At 33.7% G+C, this 27,695-nt stretch overlaps 1 protein-coding gene across 1 annotated transcript in view; it reads right to left on the bottom strand.

Annotated features, from left to right (window-relative positions):
- Positions 1-19,022, bottom strand: part of LOC150096599 (uncharacterized) — a 31,755-nt gene extending 12,733 nt beyond the window's left edge. Inside the window, exons 1-2 of the mRNA XM_090408659.1 lie at positions 18,936-19,022; positions 3,954-4,103 (exon numbers count right to left, since the gene is read on the bottom strand). Of these exons, the coding sequence (XP_090264785.1) occupies positions 3,954-4,103; positions 18,936-19,022 (237 nt within the window). The remainder of the gene's footprint in view (positions 1-3,953; positions 4,104-18,935) is intronic.
- Between the last annotated feature and the right edge of the window lie 8,673 nt (positions 19,023-27,695).

Genomic DNA, 27,695 nt, shown 5'->3' with positions numbered 1-27,695 from the left:
CTGGGATATATTATATTTTTCTTTTGAACAGGCCCCATTTCAATTAAAACAACCCGTAATTTTTCATCAATATTTCCCCATTCACCTGGATCTTCTAAATTTACAGAGACTAACAATGTGTTAGTTTCGTGGTCAGCTACAACTAAATCTTCTCCTAACTGTTTTTCACTTAAATCATGTGTCTTGTTATCTTGTTCAATAATTGCAATAGTACTTTCATGCAAACTGGATGATGTACACGGTTCTTCAACTCTGATCTCTGATGTATCGAGTTGGTTACAATCTGCATCAGAATATTTTAATATTTTAACAAATTTATTAAGAGCCGCAGTTTGTTTCTTAATATCTGCTTCTTTCGCAGCATGACGCTTACGATTTTGTGCACCGGATAACTTTTTTTAATTTTTGATTCTATTTCTATTTTATACCCACAAGAAATTATTACGCACCACCACACAAAGGCGAAATAATAGTCCGCACTGCGCTACTGTCAATAGCCTACTGAGATGTGTACCATATGACTGGTTAACTAGCAACAAATGTTTTGTACGAAAATTCGTTTCTGCGCATAGAAACCGTTCACCGTTTCACTTTAGATAGACCGCAGTAGACACAACATTCTTCTGGCAAGCATTTAGCCTGCTCTCGCTGCAAAATTGTAAACAGCCGGCTGATCAAAGAGGTGGCAATATACAATTTTTTTAAATTTTTATTCGGTGTATCCGACCTTATTTATTTTAATATTGACCATTCTAAGAATTTTTTGTTTTTGTGATAAAAATTTGTTTCTTAAAAATGAACTTAACTTATGAACCGTGCCCCGGCGGCGGCGCCCCCTTCGTAGCGGTCCGATTACCGTCGGTGACGTGAGGAGCTGAAGGATCTTCTTCAGCCATAGCCAAGTTAGCCGGTCTTGGGTGTGGACAGTAGGGTTTTTCCCCAGTTTATCCTGGAGTTTTTCATTCCGCAAAGCAGGCAAACCGGCCTTGAGAACTCAACACTACGGACATAGGATACACCGGGGCGTAGGGCTGACTTCCTTATCCTGTAAACGGTTTGAGGTCCGATGATTAATAAACCATTGACACCGCAAGGTAAAAGAGGGTAAAAGGAAGAAGAAGATGATGATTAATTAATTAACAATTCGGCATCTTTTTTTAAATATTTTATATTAATTCATCTACTCGACTGGCAGAAATAATTATCTTCCCTCAGGAAGAATCAAATGCTGGCCGTATGCTTGAAAAATGGGAATTCAAAACCACTAGGCTGCATATAAAAAACCAAAACTGCATTCTCAACGTGTATGCCAAAACACTGTATACTAAAATGATATACAGTTTGTGATTTATTGAATCACTGTGGAAGATTTCATCGCTATTGAACTTTTGTTATTAGTTGAGGAAACAGCAAGGTATTTGGGGTTTTTTTTCCTACTATTATTTTAAAAAAATAGTTTACCCTTCTCCCACACCCACTTTCTTGGATAGATAAGAATATAGAGTCTTCAGTAAAGCGTCAAGCTAATATAAAATTTGTGTTTTTAATATGCTTTTTTTAATTTTTTTTTCGTTTTAGATTATTATTATTATTATTATTCGTGACACCTCCAAGGAGTCCGAAGACTCATCGCGGGAGGACACCTACAACTGTCTCAACTATTACACCGAACCTCTACTACGAATCAACTCCATCAACGCCATCTACCGCCCACCTCCACCACTACCACAACTAGTATTTTTGTCTGTAAATTGCGTGTGTTCTGAAGGGCCGATTTGTCTGTATGCGGGATGAAAAACCCAAGTTTCTGCGAGAAAAAACCCTGCTACCGCCGTATGAGATCGGCTAACTCACCTTCGATTGAAATCGTTAAAAAGAACATTAAAAGAGTATTAAAAGAACATTTGATGAGATTTAAGAAAAAAAAATTATTGGACAGCATAATTTTGTGATTTTTTACACCTTTCCTTATGCAATATCAGGTTGTGACGCAGTGACAAATTTTGAATCACGTAATATATAAATTACAAACAAACTTTTACGATATGATGAATATTTCAGCCTTAAGAGTGAGTAAATGTTTTCACATGGTTGGCATTTGAAACCCTTTTATGGCTTTTTTTTTTAAGCTCTCTTTAAAGATAGCCGTTCTTTCCTAATAATGAGGATATGACAACTGTCATATCTTTAACTAAAACTAAAGTGACAGATATTAGGGTGTTGGTGCATATTGATCGAGTATCTACAAGTGAACTGTAAGAATTTGGTAAGTAGCGTTCAACAAAGATTAAGGTATGACGTATCTGTGAACATTTCACTCGACAGTTTGTGTCACAGTACACACAATATTACCTGTTTGTCCCATTCTCACTAACTCGCCAAACCTTTTCCTTTCAGTTCCTGCTGTTCCAAAAAATAATGACATATCTTTAAAGTTTCTGATTTTCATCAGGGAAGAGGGGAAAACAGCTGCAATGTATGCCATTCTTTAAATCGAGCAAAAAAAAAAAAAAAAAAAAGCCTCCAAAATTATTTTGAAATCCTTTATCTGTATTAGAAAAAAATGTGCGCATGCTGTAAGAAATTTTCAGACAAAGACTAATCTGTTTCCAAATAAAATAAAATAAAATCAGTCCAATAACTTTTTTTGGTTGAGGGTGTGATCCATTATTGCTGGAAATATGCCGAACTTAATGAATGTTTTTCCATAAGGAAAAACTATAACTTTATATAAATAAAGTTATAGTTTTCAGTCCCATCGAAATGATTTCTGCACTACTGTGTTTTTTCCCTTAATTTTTAATTTTTTAAAATTGATTTATTGATTAATTTTAACACTTGCAAATCGCTTTATTCTGTATCATTCATAGATGCTTTGTCAACCCGATATACTCTATAAAAAACTCGCACTTTTCTGTTTATATAGTTATTAAATATAGTTGTGTGGAATTTTATTGTCAAATAAATAATAATACAGTGTGAAGTTGAACCAAATAATCAGCTCACGAGTGGTTTCCACATAAATCGAGAGAACGGTTGGCATACACTCATCGCAGAATATCAGGACATGAATACTCTACGTTTTCTTTTATTATTATTATTATTATTATTATTATTATTATTATTATTATTATTATTATTATTATCCCCTAACACCTCCCTCTTCTTTTTTTTTCTTGTTCTACAAAGTATATCGGATTTTTCTGTTTTGAGTTCATCCTAACTATTTTTGTAAAAGGAAAGATCACTCCAAGTATTATATTTAGTACATTTCTGTTGATAATGAGTACATTGCGTGATTCTCTTTCGGAACTTTGGTTCAATAAGCAGGTTTTTGTTAACAAGTGAGGCCATTACCCAAGTCGGCACAGATCTGAATTACTCTTACTCTGTTATCGTAATACTGAAAGATATACTATTAATTTAATAACTATGGAGCGCAGATCTTAAACTTTACATTAATGAATATTAAAAATATTAAAAGATATTAATCATATTTGTAGACCACAGCCTATTATAAAATATGAAGACAATTAATCAATGAAGACAGAACCCTCTTTTAAATAAAATAAATAAATTATATAATTAAAATAAATTAAAATCGAAGTACAAATCAACAAATCTTAGAATACTGAAAATAAACAAACAAGCAGAAGCCAAGTCGGGTTATAATTATAACTATATATATATATATAGTTATATAATTATAATTACATATGCATTTCTTATAATTATATATATAGTATTTCAAAAATCTATATCCACTTTAGATTCTTGAAATAGTATATATATAATTATAAGAAATGCATATGTAATTATAATTATATATATAATTATCGAATCGAATCTAATCCAATCTTTAAAACACCTTAAAATATAGTTATATTATGCAAGCATACAGTATTTTAAAAGTTCAAAGCAAACATTTTTTTATTTATTTTTTTAATTCTTACCTGAGGAGCGATATCACAATCACATTTGTGTCCATTATGAATATGAATGGCAAGCAACACGATAACCCCAATTATAACGGTCATTGTCACAAGAGTAAAGGACATAATTCGGGCCACCTTCAATGAAGTGGAACGCAGTTTTGGATATGCCTAAACGAGGAAAAATATAATTTTATCATTCCATTAATTGTCAGTTTGTGAAATCAAAATGTATTTTAATAACCGTTAAACGAGTGGGAACAATCCAAATCTCAAATAACACAGCCCAAAATGTATTTTATTATTATTATTATGTGACACCTCTAAGGAGTCCAAGGACTCATCGCGAGTATGAAACGTGATGATTTGAAAACAAGTTTAACTTCATTCAGTAATTCAATAGCGTTCAACAAGAAAATTACAACTATCACGTGCAGATCTGCACAAAATATCGTAGAAGCTTTTGGATTCAAATTAATAAAATCGTTAGATAATATTTTATTATTTCTTGTAACAACAATGTTAAGAACCGCGTATATGTACGTATAAGATTTCTACATATACTATGGCGAATTCTATTCACCATAGAAGAATATTCGAGACATAATGAAACTGAAAACGATAGGTGACCTGAGTATATTATTATTATTATGTGACACCAGGGAGCCGAAAGCCTCATCGAGGGAGAGTATGCCAACAGCATCGAACGATTGATTCCCTTCTAACTACTAACCGCGCTCAAACTTGATTAACTTTTTGCGTGACCCATCAGTAGCAGAGGCTCTACCAATCGACCAATCTTTGCTGGCAAGTAAACAGTACATTATATTACTTAGACGCGTCATGTATTAGATGCAGTGGCATAACATCTCCTAGCCGTTGCAAGAGATATGCTGTACTATAATACATTATCGGATTGTTTCCCCTAAATCTGCGAATGTTCAGAGTGGGGGATTCAAGCTCCGAATCTCTCCATTCACATGATCTCAGCAATGAGTCTCCGTAACTCAGTCGGTATAGACGAAGCCCTTACGAACCAGGGTTCGATTCCCGTCGATGACGTGAGGAACCTTTATCTGATCTCTTTCGAAGAGGTGTTAGACGGTCTCATACGGAAGTAGAGGGTTTTGTCATCCGGAAACTCGAGTTTTTTGTTCCTCAGAACAAGCAAACCGGCCCCGTGAAGGCATACTGATCTACCGTCACAATATGCTTAATTCTTCATTAGGAGGGTTCGGCCCATCCTAAGGGATAGGGAGAAAGGAGAGGAGCCCATACGAATAAATCCCAGAGATCTATAGGATTCAAATCATGCAAATTTGGCTTCCATGGTAACACCTAGAATCGGTTAGAGGTCAAAGTTGGATAACTGGACGAGACCTCCACATGTCTTTAGGAAATTCGCAAAATCAACTGGGACTTTAGACCTAATTTCCAATTCATGCCCTCATGTGATGTACCTTGTTAGTAGGTATCCGCATGGGTACTGAACAAAAGAAGATAGGCTGGAAATTTGGGATTTAGCCGAACAAACTGTATTCTGCATGACCTTAAAACAAAAACAAAATGACTGTATAGCATGGCGAAATATGGTTAAATATCATGTCGGTTGGAAACAACCGATCCCAGAAGTTAGAAGGGAATCAACCGTAATTTCACCGTTTTCGTCAGGGAACTAGGACGATGAGTGAAAAATCGGGTACTAAAAAAAATTCATTCACCGTCACGGAAAAGAGAAATTTTCAGGGGAAGCATCAATGGAGAAGTACAACTAGCAGTAGAACAAAGTAATATGATGACATAATGTGCCTCATCGAGAGAAAGAAGAAATAAAAAAATATTAGATGTATTCGCTGAATAGTGATAAAGGAAAGGAAGCAGCAGTATAACATTCAGAACTAAACATGAATATAACCTTAATTGGTAAGCTATTTAAATAAAAGTGATGTGGGTGGATATCAAAATGATGAATTGGAAAAGAGGTGTATTTGTGCCTATGGTCACACGAAAGGTTCTACTAAGAAAAGGAGTGCAGGGTATTTTCTAGTCATTAGCTTATACCTTAATTCGAAAACCATTTCTACTCTAATTCGAAACCAATTATAGTAGCCATTTGTAAAAGAGAAATAAAACTGAAATAATTTATTTTCTAAGTGTTTCGAGATAAATTTATTAGGCATACTTGAAAATAGACTCGAAAAGGTTTACGAAAGGGGAAACTTAAAGAACAAGTTGAGTTCAGGTCAAATAGCGGTTGTCGAGATCAGACTGCCGCTTTACGAAAGATATAGATATGGCATTAAAACAAGGATCTATATTTAAATTTTGTAGATCTGCGAAAAAAAGCATATGACATGGTACCAATTTCTGTCATATGCTTTTTTTTTCCAGAAAGCTGTTCAAAACATTACAATATACTGCGTAAATGGGTTATTAAACAGAGCAACATATAGTCTGTATATTTAAGTTGTACATCGCAGTTATAATTAAAGCAGGTAAAGGAAGATGGCTTCAAGTAAAATCAAGTTAACAAGGATGCACACTACCTTCACTCTTAGTTCTCATCTATATGGATCACATAATAGAGAAAAGCGGCATCAAACCTGATATCAAAATGGGAGATGTTAATCTAAGTTCATTGCTTTATGCAGATGACGTTTTACTCCGAAATAAATGTAATGCAAATCTTCGAGATCCTTAACTAAACTGAACAACTGTTGTTGAAGATTTGGTGTGAAAATCAGCGGTAAACAGACAAAAAACTATTAAAATCAGCAGGAACATGAAATGATAAGGGTAATCCAGTTGAATAAATTTATATGAAATAATACAGAAATTAGTTAAAACATTAAACTAGCAGTATACAAGATAGTGTTCCAACCAATCGTAACTCATGAATCTGAGAGTTGGGTTATAAATAAATCATTTGATATATGAGAGCACTGAGAAAAATTAGTAGAATGAACAGGTGGTATCAATAGTAGAATCATATTAAAAATGATGATATTAGGAGAGAAAAACTTGTATTGTTAATATTCAGAAATGTATGAGATGTAAGGCGGTATGGTTCCTTAAGCTCTGTTTAAGTGAAAATCTAATAGTTTTTTGATAAGATGAAGGAGGAAGGTTCATAGGAAGACCATAAAAATGACTGATGCAGTTAAAATTGAAGAATGAAATTTGATAATACTGGAGTCCAGACAGGTAGCACACTAATTTAGAGGGAACAATCATGGTATCCTTAAACCCATCCAGATAATATCAATAATTTCATAATAATGATGAAGATAATAATACCTGGAAGTCGTTGCCATGTTCGAATGCTGTCGAATTTTTTACGCTGTTTCAAACTACCAGTAAAAGTGAACGGGTAATAACATCAGATAATGAAAATTATCTGGTGTTACCCGTTCTAAATATTCTTTACTTTACTAATTTGTTAGTAAATTAATTTATTAATTCTTTACTATATAAAGACTAACAAATACATGTCATAGCGATATTCATAACACTACTTTTGTTGCTAGCTAAGCTTTTCTTCTTATCCATAGATGTTTGTTAACTGTTTTTTTAATACAGGGTGTCCCAAAATTCACGCAAAATTTAAATTTAGCGCCATTTGTGCGGTAAAGTGTTTCCAACGAGAAAAAAAAAGACAGCGTGACAGCTGGCAGTTCAGGGTTATTAAAAACTGACCACACACAGCGAAGAGAGTTCGTTGAATGGATTATGGAACAACAACAAGTGGATGCTTATTTTTCGAACAAAATCATCTTCAGTGATGAGGCTCATTTTCATCTTAATGGCTTCATTAATCGACAAAATTGTCGCATTTGGGGTTCAGAAAATCCACGAGTGATTGTTGAGAAACAAATGCATCCACAATGTGTCACTGTTTGGTGCGGATTTTGGGCTGGAGGCATCATCGGTCCATTCTTTTTCGAAAATGCGGCTGGCAAGGCAATAACAGTTAATGGTGCTCGCTATGGAGACATGATAATCCAGTTTTTTGTGTCTAAATTGCAAGATATGGATGTGGACGACATGTAGCTTCAACAAGACAGTGCCACATGCCATACAGCCCGAGAAACAATTCAATTACTGCATGAGTCATTTCCTGGTCATGTAATTTCCCGTTTTGGTGATCAGAATTGGCCGCCCAGATCATGTGACTTAACGCCGTTGGATTTTTTTCTTTGGGGTTTTTTGAAGTCTAAGGTTTATGCCAACAAGCCCACGACCACCCACGCCTTGAAGGAGGAAATTGAGCGCTGTATCAACGAAATTCGGCCACATTTATGCAAAACGGTCATGGAAAATTTCGACAAAAGAGTGCGTATGTGCCAGCAAAGCCGTGGAGGCCATTTACCTACTACGCTATTCCATGCATAACCCTATACTGTATACTTTATGAATCAATAAGAAATTACAATTTTTAATTAAAAACCTGTGTTTTCTATCAAAATTACTTCTTGCGTGAATTTTGGGACACACCCTGTATAAATATCTTCTAATAATGGAAATTATCACCTAAGCCAGCTTAGTAAGATATATTGCTTAGATCAGTCTTTTTTTTTTTGTAACATTTAAGATTAAAGATAATTTTAAACTTTAAAAAAAAAAAGTAGCTTGAGCAACATAACTTTCTAAGCTGGCATAGGAGATATGTTGCTTCTAATTCTTCTATCTTCTACTTATGGCAGTCCACATTTGGGAAAAGGACTTCGGTTGAAGGCGAGACCAATATGTTTGTCCTCCCTATAGGAACTTACAAGGTACTTCGATGGGAAATAGGACAAAATACTTGTCAAATTTCTCACCTTTCTCTTTAAAGTATTAGAGTTAATTGCCTGTCTGAATCAAGTGAGGCTTCATATAAACTCAAATATCATAGCAGAGCAGTTATTCATGTCTACATTGACTGCTGTGTCTATCAAAGCATGTGTTAGCCAGTTTATTCGCTTAATAAAATAAAATATTATGAGGAAAAGAAGAAAAACCTTACACGCTCGGTATGAAACAGACTAACTCACTTTCAAGTAAAATGTCCTTATAAAGAACTTTCGCATCCGGATTTGATTTGAACCCGTCTGGAACACGAATCTATCACTATTGTTATCTATTAATCAGATAGTGAGACCTTTAGACAACGAGAATATGTCCCTTTATACGATTTTCAGCGTAAGTTATGATGCTTTGTAACACTGATAATGAAAGCATCATCTCTTTTTCTTTTCTTTTCTTTTTTTTTTTTTCGGAATCAATACAGCATTTAATTATTGAAAACTTATTTTGAAAATTATTATTAATTAACTGATTGTGATATACTGATTTTTTTTAAAAAAAAAACATAATTTTAGCCATTAAAGTAGAACAATTTTTGTAGCAAGTGATTAGCATGAGACATCAAGTGTCACAACAGTAACTCTTAGAGCTTCTGACTACTCCTATTATATTAATCATTAGGGCCCACATTCGATGTATTTGTTAAATTTTCAGCGTTAAATGTTACTGAAAGAACTAGGGCACTTTGAAAATTTTGAGAAAAATGGCTAAATAGATTTCCATTACATTAGATTAAAGAAAAATGGCTAAATAGATTTCCGTTTTTCTCTTCTACTTCTCACTCTGCAGACATTTCTACGCGTCAGCACCTTTCGTACCAAGTCGGAGTATAGTTTTTCTTACGTCACTTAACGTCTTTTGAGAATTTCAACCAGCCACTTTATTAACATTCTAAATAATGCGTTCTGTTGTTTCTCCAATAAATTATGGTATCGCTAGAATTTCAGAACGGAACATTCTCAGAAATTAAAACAATAATGTCAAGCAAGTAGCCGCTTATAAATTGCATCCGACCTCCTGTTTCGAACTAATTTTTTAAATATGAGATGTTCTTATGAGATTATTATTTTCTCTGTTAAGTATATGAACATAATGCCTTTTTAAGGCCACATTTTTTTCTCATGTTGATCTTTTAAATAGGTCTGGGACTACTGCCTAGTTTACATGAATTTCTAGAGCTGCTTTGTGTATACTATATGTTGAGATCCGATTTTACAGGAGCTAGTTATTATTTGTACTAAATAAGAACAATATTGCATTAACTAATATTATTATATTTTACATTGCTGGTAAAATGGCTCATTATAATTATTTTAAAAGATGCTTTATGAATATTTTCTAGATAAAATGGATATCATCCAACATCATCCTAAGATAATCTTCTCAGATGTTTGTTAATATACACCAGAACAACATGAACCAAGGAGATGCAATACAATACTTCAAAATCATTAGAACCTGATCATTATTATTAACTACCATTGATTAGTATAGCTCAAAATATCATCCAACAGCTTTTCTTAATTACTAAATCAGTCAAATAAAATAATAAATGAAATTCATAAAAAATAGACAACTTCGAAAAAAAATTGCGGAAAATGGATTAGATATGCAGCATCTAGTATTGAGTAAAAGAATATGATCATTATACACGTGTAAATATATATTTGTGTGATAATAGATAAAAATTATTATATTCTTTATTTCAAACTGAACTATGAACTCATTATAGTATATTATATGATCAACAAGGAATATTCCACATTTTGAATAATACAGACTTATAACCGACATTCCAGTGCATCATCTATCTTGAATAAAGTATTATAAAAAAAGAGAAAAATAAAGAATAATTACTATTTTTATTACAATATCGAATGAAACTTGATAGCTGTGTGTGCTTGTTGAATTCCATTATACTGTATCATTGTCAAATATTTCAAGTTCAAAGTTTGGAAGGTAAAATGTCGACGAAGATGCTACGTTGTTTAAATACTTCCTGCTGTTAAGTCACAGAGCAACAAGAAAAACAATGCGTGAAAACAGGTTCGAGGCAAAATAAGTAGGCTCTGTGGAATGATCTCCCAGTGTACAAGTTCATAAACAATAATCCCACTATTTCGTCTATACGTGAAATCATTTGTGAACTTGGGTAACCTTATTCCCACACGGAATCAAACAAGCTATCAGGGCAGTCAATCAAGGTCAAATGTCGCCTACACACGCAAAAAAAAGAAATGTCCTGGTGTGTCCAGTTGAAGAGCAGACGGAAAGACCTGTATCTAGTATATCTAGACGGGTCAACTTATCATACCAGATAGCAGTAAACTTCCGGAAGTCTTTAGTTAAAAAGAGCCTAGTTTAGTCATTCTAAAGTCTAAACTGTAGGCAGTTGAAATACGGAAAAGATAGGAATATGAACTCCACAGTAATATATATATATATATATATAGCTTCCGTCTCTCCTATACTCGCACAAAGCATTCATGTGCTATTATTGGTTCCGTTATATATATTAATCCCAAACACGAGTGTTTGGGATTTATATACATAATGCCTTCTTTCCAACAGTCAAAGAAAGTTCCTAATTAGAGTAGAAGGTTTTTCCTAATTAAAACCTTCTACTCTAAACGGAGTAAATGCATCAAGTAAATATGGGGCTTGTACACTCATGAGCCAAAACATTATGACCACCCAACCAGAGTGCACAGTTGGCCGGAAAGTAGGGGTCTGCAATACCACGAAAATTGGGCGTTTCAAATTTGACAAGTTATTAATAATTTTTTTTTATGTGTAGTTCCCATCCACGAAAGGTTATTATAAACCTAAACCTATAGCACATTTTTACCTTGGATGGGCTAAGGATTTTTTTTTTGACATTTTTATCAATTTTTATATATTTCTTGTAGTATTGTATTTATTTTTTACATAGTTCCATGTTTGCTCTCTAGAGCAGTGCTTCCCAAACTTCTGGATGTCAGGGCCCCCTTTGCAAAATTAAAATATTTCACGGCCCCCCTCGAAAAAAAAATCGTAATAGAGATATATTATTATATTTATATTCAATACAAAACATACACAGCGAATATTGCAAAAATCAAATGCATATATTACATTTTTTGCCTCTTACCGTTTTGGTTCTGAAGACGATGCGGGTTGTTCTGGTAAAATATGAAATACTGTCCTTTTTGTTTAGTCTGTTTCTGCTTCTTCTGATTGTTCATGGAATATTTTTATTTTTTATCAACCACTTATCCATCTCAGGGTTAAATTTTTTAACGTAGAATAGATCAAATAATATCACCACTTACCGATACTAGCACACTACAGACTGATAACGTGAAATTAGTGAATATTACCTGAATAAGGGAATCCCAGGACCAGGTACATTTCTCTCTCTCTCTCTCTCTCTCTCTCTCTCTCTCTCTCTCTCTCTATATATATATATATATATATATATATATATATATATATATATATATATATTACTTAGTTTTAACACTTTTACGAATTTTAACACGTTCGGTTGAATTTTATTGCTGCCTTGGGAAATCGAACTCACACACATCTAATTAATAACAATAGTTTTTAGTTAGATACTGTGTTTGCCCATGCAACATATGGTTTGTTTCAGTCTATACAGCATAGTTTCTGTATGAGGGAACATGTGATTCATTAATTAGTGTGTTTTTATCCCAGTTGTCTCCAATTGCACTATTTGTTGAGAAATATATTACACAGACTCCTCATAACTTATTCACTGGCATAATAAAAGTACTTCTTTTTATTGCCTCTGCAGTATAGTGGCTGTTAGGGAGAGCGTGTTGTTTACCACTGCAAGCGAGTTACTATCTCCCCACATGAACTTGTTTAAGCTTTTTTTCATGTGTGAAGTATATGCGAAACTTTTATTGGTAACAGAAAACGGATGACAGTGATAATATAAAATGAGTTTTGATATGTATATAAAGTCAATATCAACAGTCCCTGATTACGAACACGTGATGAAAGGAACAGGAAGATTTGGAGCTTCCCTGGAGAGCATTCGAAGTAAATACAATTAACCACTGCTTTGAAATGAAACATTTACTAATATTCATTAAGCGCCGAAATACGCAGGAAGCAAAGTTTGTGAACCAATACCAATTTTTCCATTAAAATATAAAAAATAACTAAAAAGAAATAATAAATAATAAAAGTTAAATACGTTTCTTTTAAAATAAAAAAATCTACTTAGTCTTAAAACATTTTAAATTTGTTTTCATTATTTCATGGCCCCCTCAACAAAACCTACTGCCCACAGTTTGGGACGCGCTGCTCTAGAGAAGCGCTTCCCAAACTTCTGGATGTCAGGAGTCCCCTTTGGAAAAATAAAAATATTTCACGGCCTCCCTCGAAAAAAAATCGTAATATAGACACATATTATTATTATATTTATTGTATTTATATTCAATACAAAACATACACAGCGAATATTGCAAAAATCAAATTCAAATATTACATTTTTAGCATCTTACATACACATTGACATGGCACATTATCTCATATTTCTATATAGATAGATATATTGTTATTGTACATTTGCAGTATAAGCACAGGAAACGTAAAACTATTAGTAATTAAGAAAGAATTAAAAACATAAAAGAAGTTTAATAACAATTTAATGTGATGGATGTGTTTCAATACTGCTACACCAATATCAGGTGAAATATTTGAAACCAATTCTTAGATTTCTGCTTAGAAATGAAACGTATATGAATAAGCATATGTTTACTAATATTCATTAAGCGCCGAAATACGCAGGAAGCAAAATTTGTTAACCTGCCAATGTGTGATTTTTTTTCAATTAAAATATAATAAATAACAAAAAAGAAATAATAAATAAAAAAAATTTCAATTTGTTTTCATTATTTCACGGCCCCCAAGGGGGAAGCGGCCCACAGTTTGGGAAGCGTCCAAACTGTGGACCGTCCGAAGAGTCGATGACCAAACTTCTTTGGTCATCGACTCCTTCAAGAGTTTCTTGAAGTTTCATCGACCCCCCCCCCCCCTATTTTACTATTACGTAATTATAACAGGACAAGCGAAAAAGACGCTTACGTGAGTTTTTAGATTGTTTATTTTATAGTTACAGTGTTTATTGTATGTATAATATAGTATATATTATATTACTACTACTATTACTATCACTGGTATTACTAGTGATATTAATATTAATAAACTACTGGTATTAATATCACCGGTATTACTACCAGCCCTTCTCAATTCTTCAACATAGAGAAGTTTAGTTCGTAATGAATAACGATTGAATTCTAATATGTTGATGAATTTTAGAACATTAACGCTCGCTTGTATGTCGATGCGCGAAAATGAGACTGGGATCGAATACGTGTAAGTATAAGTAAATAAGCAACCGCGCATGTTGCCATCTCGCTCCCGCCGCGCGGGAACCACAACATCCGTTTATTGGTAAATACGTCATTTTGGCCAACTTGATTGGCCTCCATAACTATTTTCATGACCTTGCTCCATCTTACAGGTCCTATTCATGTCGCTGTTCCCACGATTCACTCTTAATTGCGTTGTCATTCAGGATGGAGGTAATCCAAGTTAACCGAATTAAATATGACCCGTACAATGATGTCTTATATTTTTCTATCGACCTCCCAATCGACCTCTGAGCCCGAGCCGACCCCTAACAATGTTTAATCGATCCCTGGGGGTCGATATCGACCACTTTGGCGACCACTGCTCTAGAACATCGGTTCCCAAACAGACCGATGGTGCGTGCTAGGCCGTTCAGGGGTACACGAAAAATAATCAGTAATGGCCGAAAAACGGATTTAAGACTATATCTTTGCATTTTTTTGAAGCACTGAACAAAAGTGTCAGTATTTAAAAACAGCTATTTTAAAAACAAGGGCTTTAATTTATAGAAATGGATTTAAAAGGGGTTACACAAGTGGAAAAAGGTTGGGAACCACTGCTCTAGAGCAAACATGGAATTACCGGCCGATGAAATTCATCTCCCACCTAAAATTATTTCTGATAATAAATACACTTCCAGTCAAAAGGGGGATGGGGAAAATGTCAACTCCAGATAAAAGCAGATAACTCCATTGGTATAACAATAAAAAAATAAATCTCTCATTTTCATATCGATTAGTCTTTAAAGCCTCAAAATTATCTTTCAGTTATAATGAATGTTATAATCCTGAGTGATATTCCATTTTTTGACTCCGAAAATCAGGATCAACGAATCACAGGAAAGCAATTAATTATAAATATTTTATATAAAAAAATGCCGAACTATTTCCCTTTTAAAACCATTATGATACATTAAGCGGAGATTGCTACGGTACTGTAAAAACGCTAAATGAAAAATAAATAAATATATACAGTTTTAACTGCCAAGTTAATTCTCTCGTTTTAATAATGAAAGTCAATATATCACTCCAATGGGAATTTGATTTTTTTCCCTTTAAAAATAAAAAAGTAAAAAATAATTTTCATTCCGTTTACTGAATTGGGGAGCCCTCTTACGGACGTTTCGCTAAAGCTTTTCGTGCATACTGTTTTATCTCATTCGCTTCATTTCCTAGTGATCATGGTTTGTTCAGTTAAGTGATTATATCAGATTGTCCTTAATTTAAAGGGAAAAAAGAAGAAACAGGAAAAGAAAGTGAGGAATAATTATTAATAATTTAAAGTTTTTAAATGTTTACTTAACTGCTTGTAATGCATCCAAAATGCTTTCAGCTGCAAAGAGGGGAACAATAATTGCCAGATGAGTATTATACATGACTGAAAAGAAAGAAAGAAAGAAAGAAAGAACAAATTTAATTATGTTTTTCTGGTTGCAGGTTAGAGTCCTTGACGAAAACTCTGTATGATGATGAAGACTATTCCAAAAAACGCAGCAAGATTGAATGAAAGAGAAGAACGAAAAAATCGGGTTTACATGTATATAGAGCAGCTGCTACTTGTGTTTTTACATACTTAGAGAAATATCGCTTTTCCACCTAACTTACCTAACTTACGCTTTTCCACCTAACTTAAGTTGGGTGGAAAAGCGATCGTGAAAATACCTACAGAAAAAAGATAGAACGCCAATCTGAAAAACTGGAGTGAGTTGGTCAGAGAAAGAGGTTTTTATTAACCAGATTGTTCTCTTCTGGATAGTATCAAACAGTTTTAAGTTTATAGTGCACAGATATGCCTAGAATATTCTTCTCACAGGTATGTGAGAAGAATATTCTAGGGTCGTCATTTAAAATTTTTATAGATTTAGTACTTTTCGCATGTACAACTTTAGCAGTTGTACATGCGAGGTGCAGTAGTTGTACATTGTCGACTTTTTGAGAATGTACCGTCTTTTGTAAAATAAATAAAAGAATTAACAGAAACATGCTTAAACTTCAGTTTATATTTTCACATATGAATGATACTTTTAATTAAGATAAATATCACGACATCCGTTTGGGAACTGCTGGATTCGATTTTAAAATTATTTTTAAAATATTTACGAAACGCCTTCAGTCGGATCTAGAAGCACATCATTTTGTGGAATATTTTACGAAACAGTGAGTGAGACGTCATTCACTTTGTCAAAAATTAGTCTTTTAAAGCGATAGGATTTATGAAGTGAGTGCCTTTGCTGACAAAAGTTTAACAGAAAGAACCAACTAACCATTCTTTAATTCCGCATGTTCGACTTTTCTGCAGGGCTTTGCATTACATCCATCTACTGTTTTTCCTATTTCGTATGCATGTATTTTAAAATGAAAAGCAGGTATCTAAAGAATGATATCCGTTTCCACTTGCCTTACACTCGATCTCAGTCCTTATAGATAAAAATGAAGAGACAGGTGGAAGGTGGATAGCACCTAGCACTTATGTAGAAAGGAATGAAGAAAAACATTTACATGAGGGAGTGAGCTACATGGATTCCTTTAGCGGAGAATGTTTTATTATTTGAGGCTACTGCTACTTGCATCTTCCGGATCCAAGACAAAATTTATACCATTTGGACCAAGGGATGGATAAGCTGGAAATCCTGCTCTGAATGTTAACATGGTTTTTCCCTTTTGTTATTGAGGCAGTACTATAATAATCAGTGCACACTTCAAATATTATATAGGGCTCAATGAGGTAGCAGCTGTTCTTCGTCTTATGTGATATCACCATCCTGCTTATGAAGACTTCGAGTGGCTTGAAATAGTTCCTATAGCTAGATTGTTGGCGCCCTTAGAAAATTGGTAGCTATCGGCCTCCCATTTTTTATTTTTAGTGTGTCAATTTCGATACGTGATAAAATGTCCTGTCTCTAGCGCCCTTGGCGACTGCACCAATGCCATAGTGTTCCTACGCCTCTAGTTTTGTCTCCAGAACAGGGTTCTAGATTAAATTTATAGCTAACGCACGGTACTAAAACGTTCAGTGGCGCACCCAGAGGGTGGAAGGGGCCCGGGCACCCCCCAAAGAAAAGGAAAAAACACTAGAAAAATTTCCAAAAATCTTTTCCTAATTAAAATTCATTTTTTTTATTTATGTTGTGTGCTACTTATGAATTAGCGATCACTGCAGATGCTAAATTATAGGTCGTATGCGATATGTAGTGTGTATTCGCAAAACGTCTACTCAACTCGCCCCCCCCCCAAAGGTTAAATCCTGAGCGCTCGGTCCCCTCCAAGATTAAATCCTGAGTGCGCCACTGAAAACGTTCCATACATTCTCGTACTATCGTCGGTGAGCTGACATAAAAAAATACGGTATTGGGAAATATCGTACAGTATTTAAGACATAAGTATTTAAAATCAGTTTATAGAAAACTAAATAACCTAATAAGGATGTTATAAATAGGATGCGATATGAATAAGGATACTGCAATAAACAACATGGAACTGATGTAAGGGCATAATTTCGTGTAAATAAGGACAGATATTTAAAGCGCTACACTGTTCTCGCAAAATCATAAAACGTTTAGAAATTATATTATTATTTCCTCATAACAGAACACTTTAAGCAATAAAATACTAATATTGCAAACAATAAAAACAAAAAAAAAAATCCTAAAGGCATGTTAGGCAAAAATTCTGGGATAAACAAATGCTTTAGCATTCCCAAAAAGCAAGTACAAAAACCTATTACACTTGCTCCGTCATTTATACCACAGTCAACTGAACCTATTTTTATAGTTTCTTGTAATCCTACCAACTAAAGGTTGTAAACCTATTAGTCATTTAGTACCTTGGATAGGCTAAGGTTCAGAAAATCCAAATCCTGGAACCTTGTTCTAGAGACTAAACATGGAACTCTTCCAAGACACTTCGGGATACCAGTGAGTAGAGTGGTGATCTCACAATAGAATAATCACCCAGCTGACCAGGCCGATTATTTATCATTAGAATTGGTAAGGAAAACTGGAGAAAACGATCAAAGGCCTATTTCAGATTTTCGGATGACATGGTTATTATAAATGAAATCAGTCACATGATATCGGAAATGAAACGCTGAATCATGCTAAGAAGAATACTTAAAACATATGTTGATCGTGTTGAAATATAATGTGAAAACCGACAACGAGGAATCTGTTCGAGAGACAGAGAGAAAATCACACACACACACACACACACACACACACACACACACACACACACACACACACACACACACACACACACACACACACACACACACACACACACACAATGGAAAAATGAAAGAGAAGAAGTTAAAAGATAACAGATTAGAATAACACGATGAGACATTAAAAAAGTCTTCAGTACATCAACTTTGTAAAAATAAACAAAAAAAAAAAAAGAATACACACTCCGAATACAAATTCCCACTTCCTCTAAAACATGTTAAATGGTATCTTATCATATATTCCATAAATTCTAGCAGATTAATTTTTCTTTACCGTGAAATACTGGAAAAAAAAATTCCAATCTTTTCCCTAAGTTATACGAACGAGTTTTTAACATTTCCCCCCACTTTTTAATCAAATATTCAGTACCTTAATCCCCAAATTATTTGATCACAGACTTTGGCACATAACCAAGAACATAAGTTTAAGTTCATATATTAAAACAAATAAATCTGAATGCAATGAATTAAAGAAGAAGAACTATTGAAAAAAAAGAAAAAGAAACTTACCGGTGGGGGTAAATCACCTCCGATAGAACTCTGCACTTCTGACCCATAGTCCACTACAGAAGCTCCATCCACTTTAGATTTTTCCATTGTTCCACCTCTTCTTGCACACAACAGTCCGAGTTCCTGAAATGACACTCTCCACACACAAACTGGTCGGATAAGTAACTACCAGTAATGTTTATAACGGTGTCTCAGGCGCAACAGGTACTGCCTGGGACACTGTTACACGCACACACAAAACAGGTAGGCGGCAGTGTGAATGCACCGATGATTAGGTTAACGGCTCATACTCTTCGAGCACGTTTTTCATTTGCCTGCTGGGGACCCATGATTCCTTCATTCAGAACACCCCATGAATTAACTTCTAGAGGTTACTTTATTAAACATTCTGCATGGGTAATAAAGCATAAAGCGCATTATATTTTCTTTCTTTCTTGCGTTTTAACTTGACAATATTCATTGTATAAATTGAACTTTTTTTTGGTTCTTAAAGTACTTACTCGAGGATAAAAACTGACTGAGGTTATTATTTTAAAGCTTCTAGTACATGTTCAAGGTTTTATCATTGAAAATCTTTCATAAAGGTTATATACAGTTCAATGTTCGCAGGATTTTTTAATTATGTATTTACTTTTTTTTTTATTAGCGCATGATATTTCGCATTCCAACAAATCCTTTGAATGTTTGTAAAAAACCTTTAGTTCTACTCTCTTGAACTGCAAAAGATATTTTTCTTCATGGTAGTGAAATGTAGAAATTTTTCTTAGACGATCAAGACTTATTCTTTCAGAAATTATATAATGTGATTAAAATTAAAAAAAAAAAATATTATACCCGTTAAATACATTTTGTTATATTTATTGTATGATAAAAAATGCTGTTTCATACACTTTTACATAACAGAGATTTTGAGGAAATTTGTAAAAATACGAAAAGCCGTAAATCATTATTCATTTTTCTACTGAAAATTTGATCTGTTTCAGCGTTCACTGTATTTGCAAGTGTGTAAGAACTTCTGACAGAAATATTTTTAAAAATTTTTATGATGGATGCACAGTTTATGCAACAGTTGCCGTTAGTATAAAGGCTTTGTGGTGCATAAAATGGCAATAAATAAATAAATAATAACAATATTTCTGTGCATACCGTTATATGAATATCGCCGATACAAATAATGAATTCACATTTATTTACTTTCATGTCAATCTTCCTCGTGAGAGGTTCATAAGCATTCAGATATGTCAGATATGTATCTATACAACTTAACTCTTGAGCAGTCAGGCGATAAACAGAAATGACAAGCAAAAAATAAAATAAAATAAATAAAATAAAGTAATTCTGTCGGTATATAGTGTTTTCCTCTTACGGATATGAAAACACAAATACTCGATACAATTCAACGTAAAATAATAAAACATTTTATTACATTTCAAATTTCTCCAAAAAAAAAAAATTCCTTTATATTATGTTCCATAACAAGCGTATCATTGTTTAATTAGAAAATAAAACTAAATAGGCATGATCACTCTGGAATAACATCAAAACATATTTACTTACATTATATTTTCAGGGGTGGCATTTTGAAATATTTTTCTTACATAAGTATTCTTCTCACAGCTCAGTAAAAAATCTACAATCTATCGGCATGCAAGATGTCGTGCAGCCAAATAAAATTTATTTTAAAATGACAATCAATTAAAAAGTAAATAAATAAATAAATGATGTCTTTTATATATATATATATATATATATATATATAAGGAAATTAAATGATTCTATACCGAGAATGACAAGTTTAATATTTACTTTAATATTTAATTTACTCTCGGTATAGAGTCATTTAATTTCCTTTTATATATATATATATATATATATATATATATAAAAAAAATCATGGTTTGGTTTTCTCTTGCAAACAAAGATCTTGAAATTCTTATGTAGCAATGATACATGAACTTGGGATGAAATATTTTATTTTAACGTTAAAGATACCAAGCAATTTTTTTAAAAAAAAAACTTGGTTTTAATCCTTTTTCCCCGAATAAGCAAACAAACAGGTAAGTCAAGTTTGCCTGAAGTATTTTCAGGTCTGAGGCAACTCGTGGCAAAGGTGGAGTAAGCTCTGATCACGAGTTGCCTCAGACCTGAAAATACGTCAGGCGCAAACTTGATTTACCTGCTTGTTTGCTTACTTGGGAAAAAGGATTAAAACCAAGTTTATAAAAATTGTTTGGTATCTTTAACGTATAGTATATCCAAGGTAAAAAACTTTCTGCATCTGAAATATAATTTCTGCATCAGAACATTCTTAATAAAATGTTTCCAACAGTTATTAAGGATATACTTCAGTTCCTATTTACCGTTACTATTTACCGAGGTTTCATTCATGAATGTACGATAATCATACTATGAAACGACAGTCTTTATTACATACCAGTAAGCTGAATAGCCGGAACTTCAGATCAGAACGCGTCTTCCTCTGTATCAAGATGGTAATGGTAAATGTGGCAAATGGATTTCATGGTCCAGTGTAAGATCCTCATCGTGGCTTGAAATGCTCCTTAATTACAAAATGCATGGTAAACAACGATATCTTTGATGGGGGGGGGGGGGGGGTTCTGGAACAAGAACCGCATTTCTCAGTAGCGCATCAGAGTGTCCTAGAGCAGCGCTTCCCAAACTGGGGGCCATAAGTTTTGTTGAGGGGGCTGTGAAATAATGAAAACAAATTTAAGATGTCTTAAGACTATGTAGATTTTTTACGCTTAAAAGAAACGTATTTAATTTTTATTATTTCTTTTTTTTTCTTATATTTTAATGGAAAAAATCAGACATTGGGGTTGGTTCACACATTTTGCTTCTTGCGTATTCCGGCGCTTAATGAATATTAGTAAATATATGCTTATTTATATAAGTTTCATTTCAAAGGTATTGATAAGAAGCACAAAAAAGATTACAAACGCAAAATCTTGAATATAAATTGTATTGAATATAAATACAATAAATATTATAATACATGTCTGTATTACGATTTTTTTTTTTTTTTTTTTTTTGACGGGGGCCGTGAAATATTTTAATTTTTCCAAAGGGGGCCTTGGCTCCATAAGTTTGAGAAGCACTGTGACCTAGAGGAAAATCTGTACCATTTCGCAGCTTTGTAGTCTATTTCAAAATCTTTCTCAATGCCCAACGATCTCTTTCTGTCATTTTTGATTTCTGTTAATGATAATGTTGTCTTGTCATGATCTGTCTCTATGCTGACATAACCTTGGAAACTGTCGATCTCGATGCACCTAATAATTTGGCAGTTTTGGGAATTGATACTTCAGCTAAACGCGCACCAATGATCTCTTTCAAAGTTGAACGTCTTCCACTTTCCGATTTTTAATATGATTATCACTCGGTACAATCAGTAATGCACTTTCATGAGAACTACAGAATGTTAAACAAGTTTTTTTCTTTTTTTTTTTAATGTAACCAACACAAATTCTATTCCTAAATATCTTAGTGTTTCCATTATTTTGTCCAACTCTTGTACATACAAGATATACTTGGATGGTGTAACACTTCGGACTTATTCCATAAACTCGCTATTGAGACATTTTTAATCTTTGTAACAGTTAGAACCGTTGTTATCACATATAACCGAGAGAAGAATTTGGGAATCTTTGGAAATGGTGCTGGATCCCATATACCTAAATATCAACCTAGTATCAACTTATCGAAAAATATCCTGGCTATCGCTAGACAATACAAATGTCAGACATAAAGTTCAAATCATCAGGGATTTGTATACACGATATAATACTCGTAGTGTTGGCATACCTTGCTAATCTTTTGATGTTTTTAGTGTTTTTTATTTTTTTCATATACCTGAAAAAGTCTTATGTACGTAATATATTATTTTATTATTATTTTTGTTAATAATATTTTTTTTTACAAATAGTTTACACGAAGTTTAAAACAAAGACAGTTTAAACATTAATTTATGATGCTTTCACAAGGGTATATGCATACATTCAGTGTTCTGTGATCCCTCATAGAATTCTCAATTCTGTGATATACTGTACTTACCAGCTCTTTCCTACGTTTTCCAAAACGAAATGTATCCTTTAGTTGGAAAGTTCTAGATTAAAATCCTACTAAGAATCTTTTCAAACCGCATTTATAACTGTAGCACAGATCCAGATTTTTATATTTTGCACTAAAAATTTCGAACATAAATATTTTTTCCTAATCTCTTATACTCAAAATTCTCATCCCTATTAAAAAAAATATATAAAAAAAATAAAAAAATCGAATTTGCGTTTCTACTATACAAAAGAATAAATACGTTCCATATTGATTTTTACTTTATGTTTATACCACTCAACCAAACGATTTACGTTAAACGTCAAAAATCACTGATTGGTAGAAAAATATGTACATATTACAGCCATTACTATTTATTCGCGCATTATCAAATAGAAAACGATTAAGCGAAAATATACTTTCTGCGTAAATAAAAAAAAAAAAAATATATATATAATATATATATATATATATATATAAATTTCGGCTGATTTTAGTGCCATTTTATGTAAATAGGCTTTTTTTTTCTTTTTTTTTTCGCAATGATCTCACCAGTGGCTTTGTTTATTTTTTTTTATTTTTTATTTTTTCCTCTTTTCATAGAAGGAGGGAAATTCCACGCAGCAACCAATAGCTTTAAGTTATTTATAGGAATGTACCAAAACAAGATCAACAACCAGGAACACGAAATCTGTAAGGATGCAGGTCTCTGTGGTGGGCCGACATAGATGACTTCACAAGTAGTCCAGCAGTTAAAGCGTGAGCCACGAGTGCAATTTTTATCCCGTCTCTTCGGCACAGACTTTCCTGGACAATCTATTTTAAGAAAAAATGTTCCACGTTATGTCACTTCCTAACTAAACAATACACAGTCTACGGACAATATGTATTGTTTGTGTTGGTACAAGGCTACACAAACAATCTACTAGACTCGTTATTAAATTAATTAAGTAATTAAGTTGGATTTTAATAAAATTAAAACTCTTTAATTCCATGTTAATTATATTACTCGTATTATTATACAATTAACAAATATTAATTGTATAATAATACGAGTGACCTAATTCCTCAAATCCTTTGCATTTCTTTGTTAATATCAAAAATAGAGAACTGTATATCACTGCAATATGTGAAACGTCATTATACCAAGCTTAAAATTAATCCCTTAAAATGGATATTTCATAACTTACATAAAAATCACATGCATGGTTAATGTCATGTTAATTATTTCGCGGTCTTAACGATACCGAACCGGCACTGCTTTAGAAAATTGCTAAGAAATGTCTCATTGTTTTTAGAGCATGACACTGTCATCTGTCATGAATGGATTGAATGTGTGCTTTTACGTTAATCAGAAAACAGTCTCTTGTGCTTACTATTCTTAGTTATTCTTAGTATTCCGTTAACGGTTCATGTATGAATAGTTGTTCTGTGTTATTCTTGGAATGTTAGCTGCATAAGAAAAAATTAAATAAAATAAAATAAAAAAAAGTCTGATGATGATTTTACGTTATCGCCAAAAAGACATTTCGATAAACATAATAATAAAGTATAGTAGCAAACAGTATAGTATCAAACGACGGGACGATTTGTAACCTCACCTTCGACTTGAGAAGACTATAAAGTGCGATTCTTATTATGAATCTTTATCTGGATTTTTTTTTTTTTTTTTTTTTTTTATGCAGCAATCGCAGGTGAGGTAATCGATCTTCTACGGAGATAGCACAGTAGAAAAAACATACACTTAACAGACAAAAATACTATTAGTGGGTGATAGATGGCGTAATGTGTATACTCGTATGTATGTACAGTATGTGTGTGAGTGAGTGTGTGGTCGATGGATTACGTGTGGAGTGTGGTGCGAATGCCCTCCACTGCCATAAATACTGTACTGTACTTGACTTTCATGGAGATGTGTGTCAAGTAATATTTTTTAACAGGTATATTATCTTACAAAGAAATTACATGCTTATATTGTCAGCATTTTAAACAACATATGCAGTAACGATAATGATAATATTATTATAATTAGTACATGTTTAATATAATAATGTAATTAATGTATTATAATCACTGATTTTAACAGCTCATCTCTCAGGTAAATTACATGCAGAAAATTTAAGGTAACGATACCATATTTTATTACAAATATTTTAGGAAGGACTGTAATTAATATAACTACAATTTGATGTATTTCATGTAACTGGCATTAAAGGTATAACTCATGTATTATTAGTAGCAGGGGCCGATTTTATCATTAGGTGAATCTTGGAAATCGCCTAGGGGCACTAAGCTTCGGGGGACCAGATTTTGCTACATAGTTCGGGGGAAAAATATATAGAGATAATGCATGGGGTCGCCTAAATTTTCTTTGCCTACGGGCATCAGATACTCTCGAACCGGCCCTGATTAGTAGTAATAATCACAGTACTAATTTGCCCTTGCATTTTTTTTAATTTAAACAATATTATAACACATTTTTTAATTACAATTCTACTGGATGTAGATAGTATGCACGTGGCAAATGCAGAAGAGATTGAAAAGCGGCCAGCCTTGCAGTGAGTTCACTCAACCTCTTTACTGAATGAAGAAACTCAGGTGTACGAGGAGCAGGTACTAGAGTTATTGCTAAACTGAATAAGAATTCAACAATGGAGACTGATGGCTTATTAGTACAGATGTTAAAAGTTTTTTTTTTTTTTTTTTTAGCCAAACTGGCTGTTCCTTTGACCAGGTATATTTTGAGTCTCGAATCAGGGAGGATTCCATAGGAGTGGAAATGGGTTGACAGCGATTCTACACTTTGCAATGGTTCTGTGTTAACTAAGAGATCATATTTGAACAACTTGTTCGCATTTTATAATAATGTTACCTTGAATTAGACAAGGGAGAAATGGATACGTCATCATACATGTAGACTGAGCAAAGACTTTTGATACAGCATGGAAGACTATTGCACAAATTGGAGAATATGGAATTGGATTATATTGGGGATTGAAGTCTCTGCTAGAAGATGTGGTAGAGTCATACCTGGTCTTTCCAGTAGGAATTAGTTGGATAAACACAAATTTCCATGCCGATAGTGGAATTCGAAACCACAGCCTGTAGTTTGGAGAACATGTACTATCTACTCAGTCACACACCAGCTATAGCAGTGAAAATTGGTGGTATTATGTATACACCTCTGTATCGTTCATAAATAATAATAATAAGAAGAAGATAAATTAATAAAAAATAAAATAAATAATAAGCTAACACCTTTTTATTCCTGTATAGGAAGTAGGCGAGGCCTTTAAACCCTATCTAGCTTTTGGAGAATTGTAATTTATAATAAGACAAAGATAAATATGATGATAATAATAACAGAATAACCTGTTAGCCAAGTGGTCAACCTGTGGATCAACCGTCGTGCTGCCATTACAAACCTTAAATAAAGCCGCAAAGTGTCCTATCAAAAGTTGGAACACATGCAGATATGAACAAAACATCTTCATTGAGAGATCTTGTATTTTCTTTCATTTGCCAACAATAATTGCACTAATGTGATTCAAAAGTTATACTGCTTCAAAAGTAGTATAACTTGAATGTACCCAATTATTTACACAGAATACTGCCATTCGTCAGCCGACACATTGAATGCGGAGTTCCGAGCATTGAATGGAACACGAATCCATACAAAAACATTTAGAACCGAGACTCACAATATGAGTTTCCATGGTAAGACTGCAATATGCAAGCCCCACATTACCCGAACCGACATGCAGCATCGTCTTCAGTGGTGCAAAGAGATTTGTATAGTGAGACACCGTAGGTTGGAAAGTTGTGTTATGAAGTGATGAATCTCGCTACTCTATCACCGAGCAGGTGGGCGTGGGTATGGTGAATGCATCTCTTACCAGAGTGCGTAACCCCAACTATGAAATTCGGAGGCAGTGGTGTCACGGTATGGTCCTGTTTTTCCAGGTTTGACCTCGGACCTCTGTGGTGTCACGAACATTGAACTCTGAGAGGTATCTGAACATTCTGGATAATGCAATGATGCTTCCTACTTTGTAGCGTTTCTTTCAACAAGACAATTCGCCGTGTTATAAGACTGCCGCTGTGACTGCGTAGTTTGTGGACATGACGTCACCACACTTGACGCCTCCATAGAGCCCTGATCTGAACCCTATTGAACATTTGTGGGATGAAATGGAGCATCAGGTGTGATGTCCAAAACCGTCCAGGACCTCATTACATGCCTACAAGAAGAATGGTTAAAAATTCCCGTTGATGGCGCTATCATAAGCTTGCGAAAGTATGGCCCATAGGATTGCAGTTCCTATGTTGCTGGATGCTCAATTTCTCAGAGGTGCTTCATTGGGTTCAGAACTGTGTTAGCCATTTCTTTGTCTCCTTATTTCATGTCACTACAGTCTTTAACGTATGGCATGCATTGTCATTCTAATATTGAAGAGCACTGCCACAGCACAGACAACTAACTGATCGTATTTCTGAGGACTGACAAGAATTCTAAGTCCAAACCAGAGACATTCCACTGGAAAAGGCTAAGGAGTTCTTGTAGATAGATGGCGTTTCAGTGAGAAACCTTTACAACTGTGGACGCCCTGAACTAGTTGAGAGAATCAACTAATGGGCAATAGGGAAAAAAATCACAATCCTTTTGAGCACTCTCCTACCCCTTCTGGA

The sequence above is a fragment of the Typopeltis vanoorti genome, chromosome 18 (assembly GCF_054136105.1).
Source record: "Typopeltis vanoorti isolate ZY-2024b chromosome 18, IOZ_Tvanoo_1.0, whole genome shotgun sequence".
In the NCBI taxonomy this organism is placed as follows: Eukaryota; Metazoa; Arthropoda; class Arachnida; order Uropygi; family Thelyphonidae; genus Typopeltis; species Typopeltis vanoorti.
Note: the sequence above shows the minus strand (reverse complement) of the source record. Positions and strands in the feature narration are given on the sequence as shown.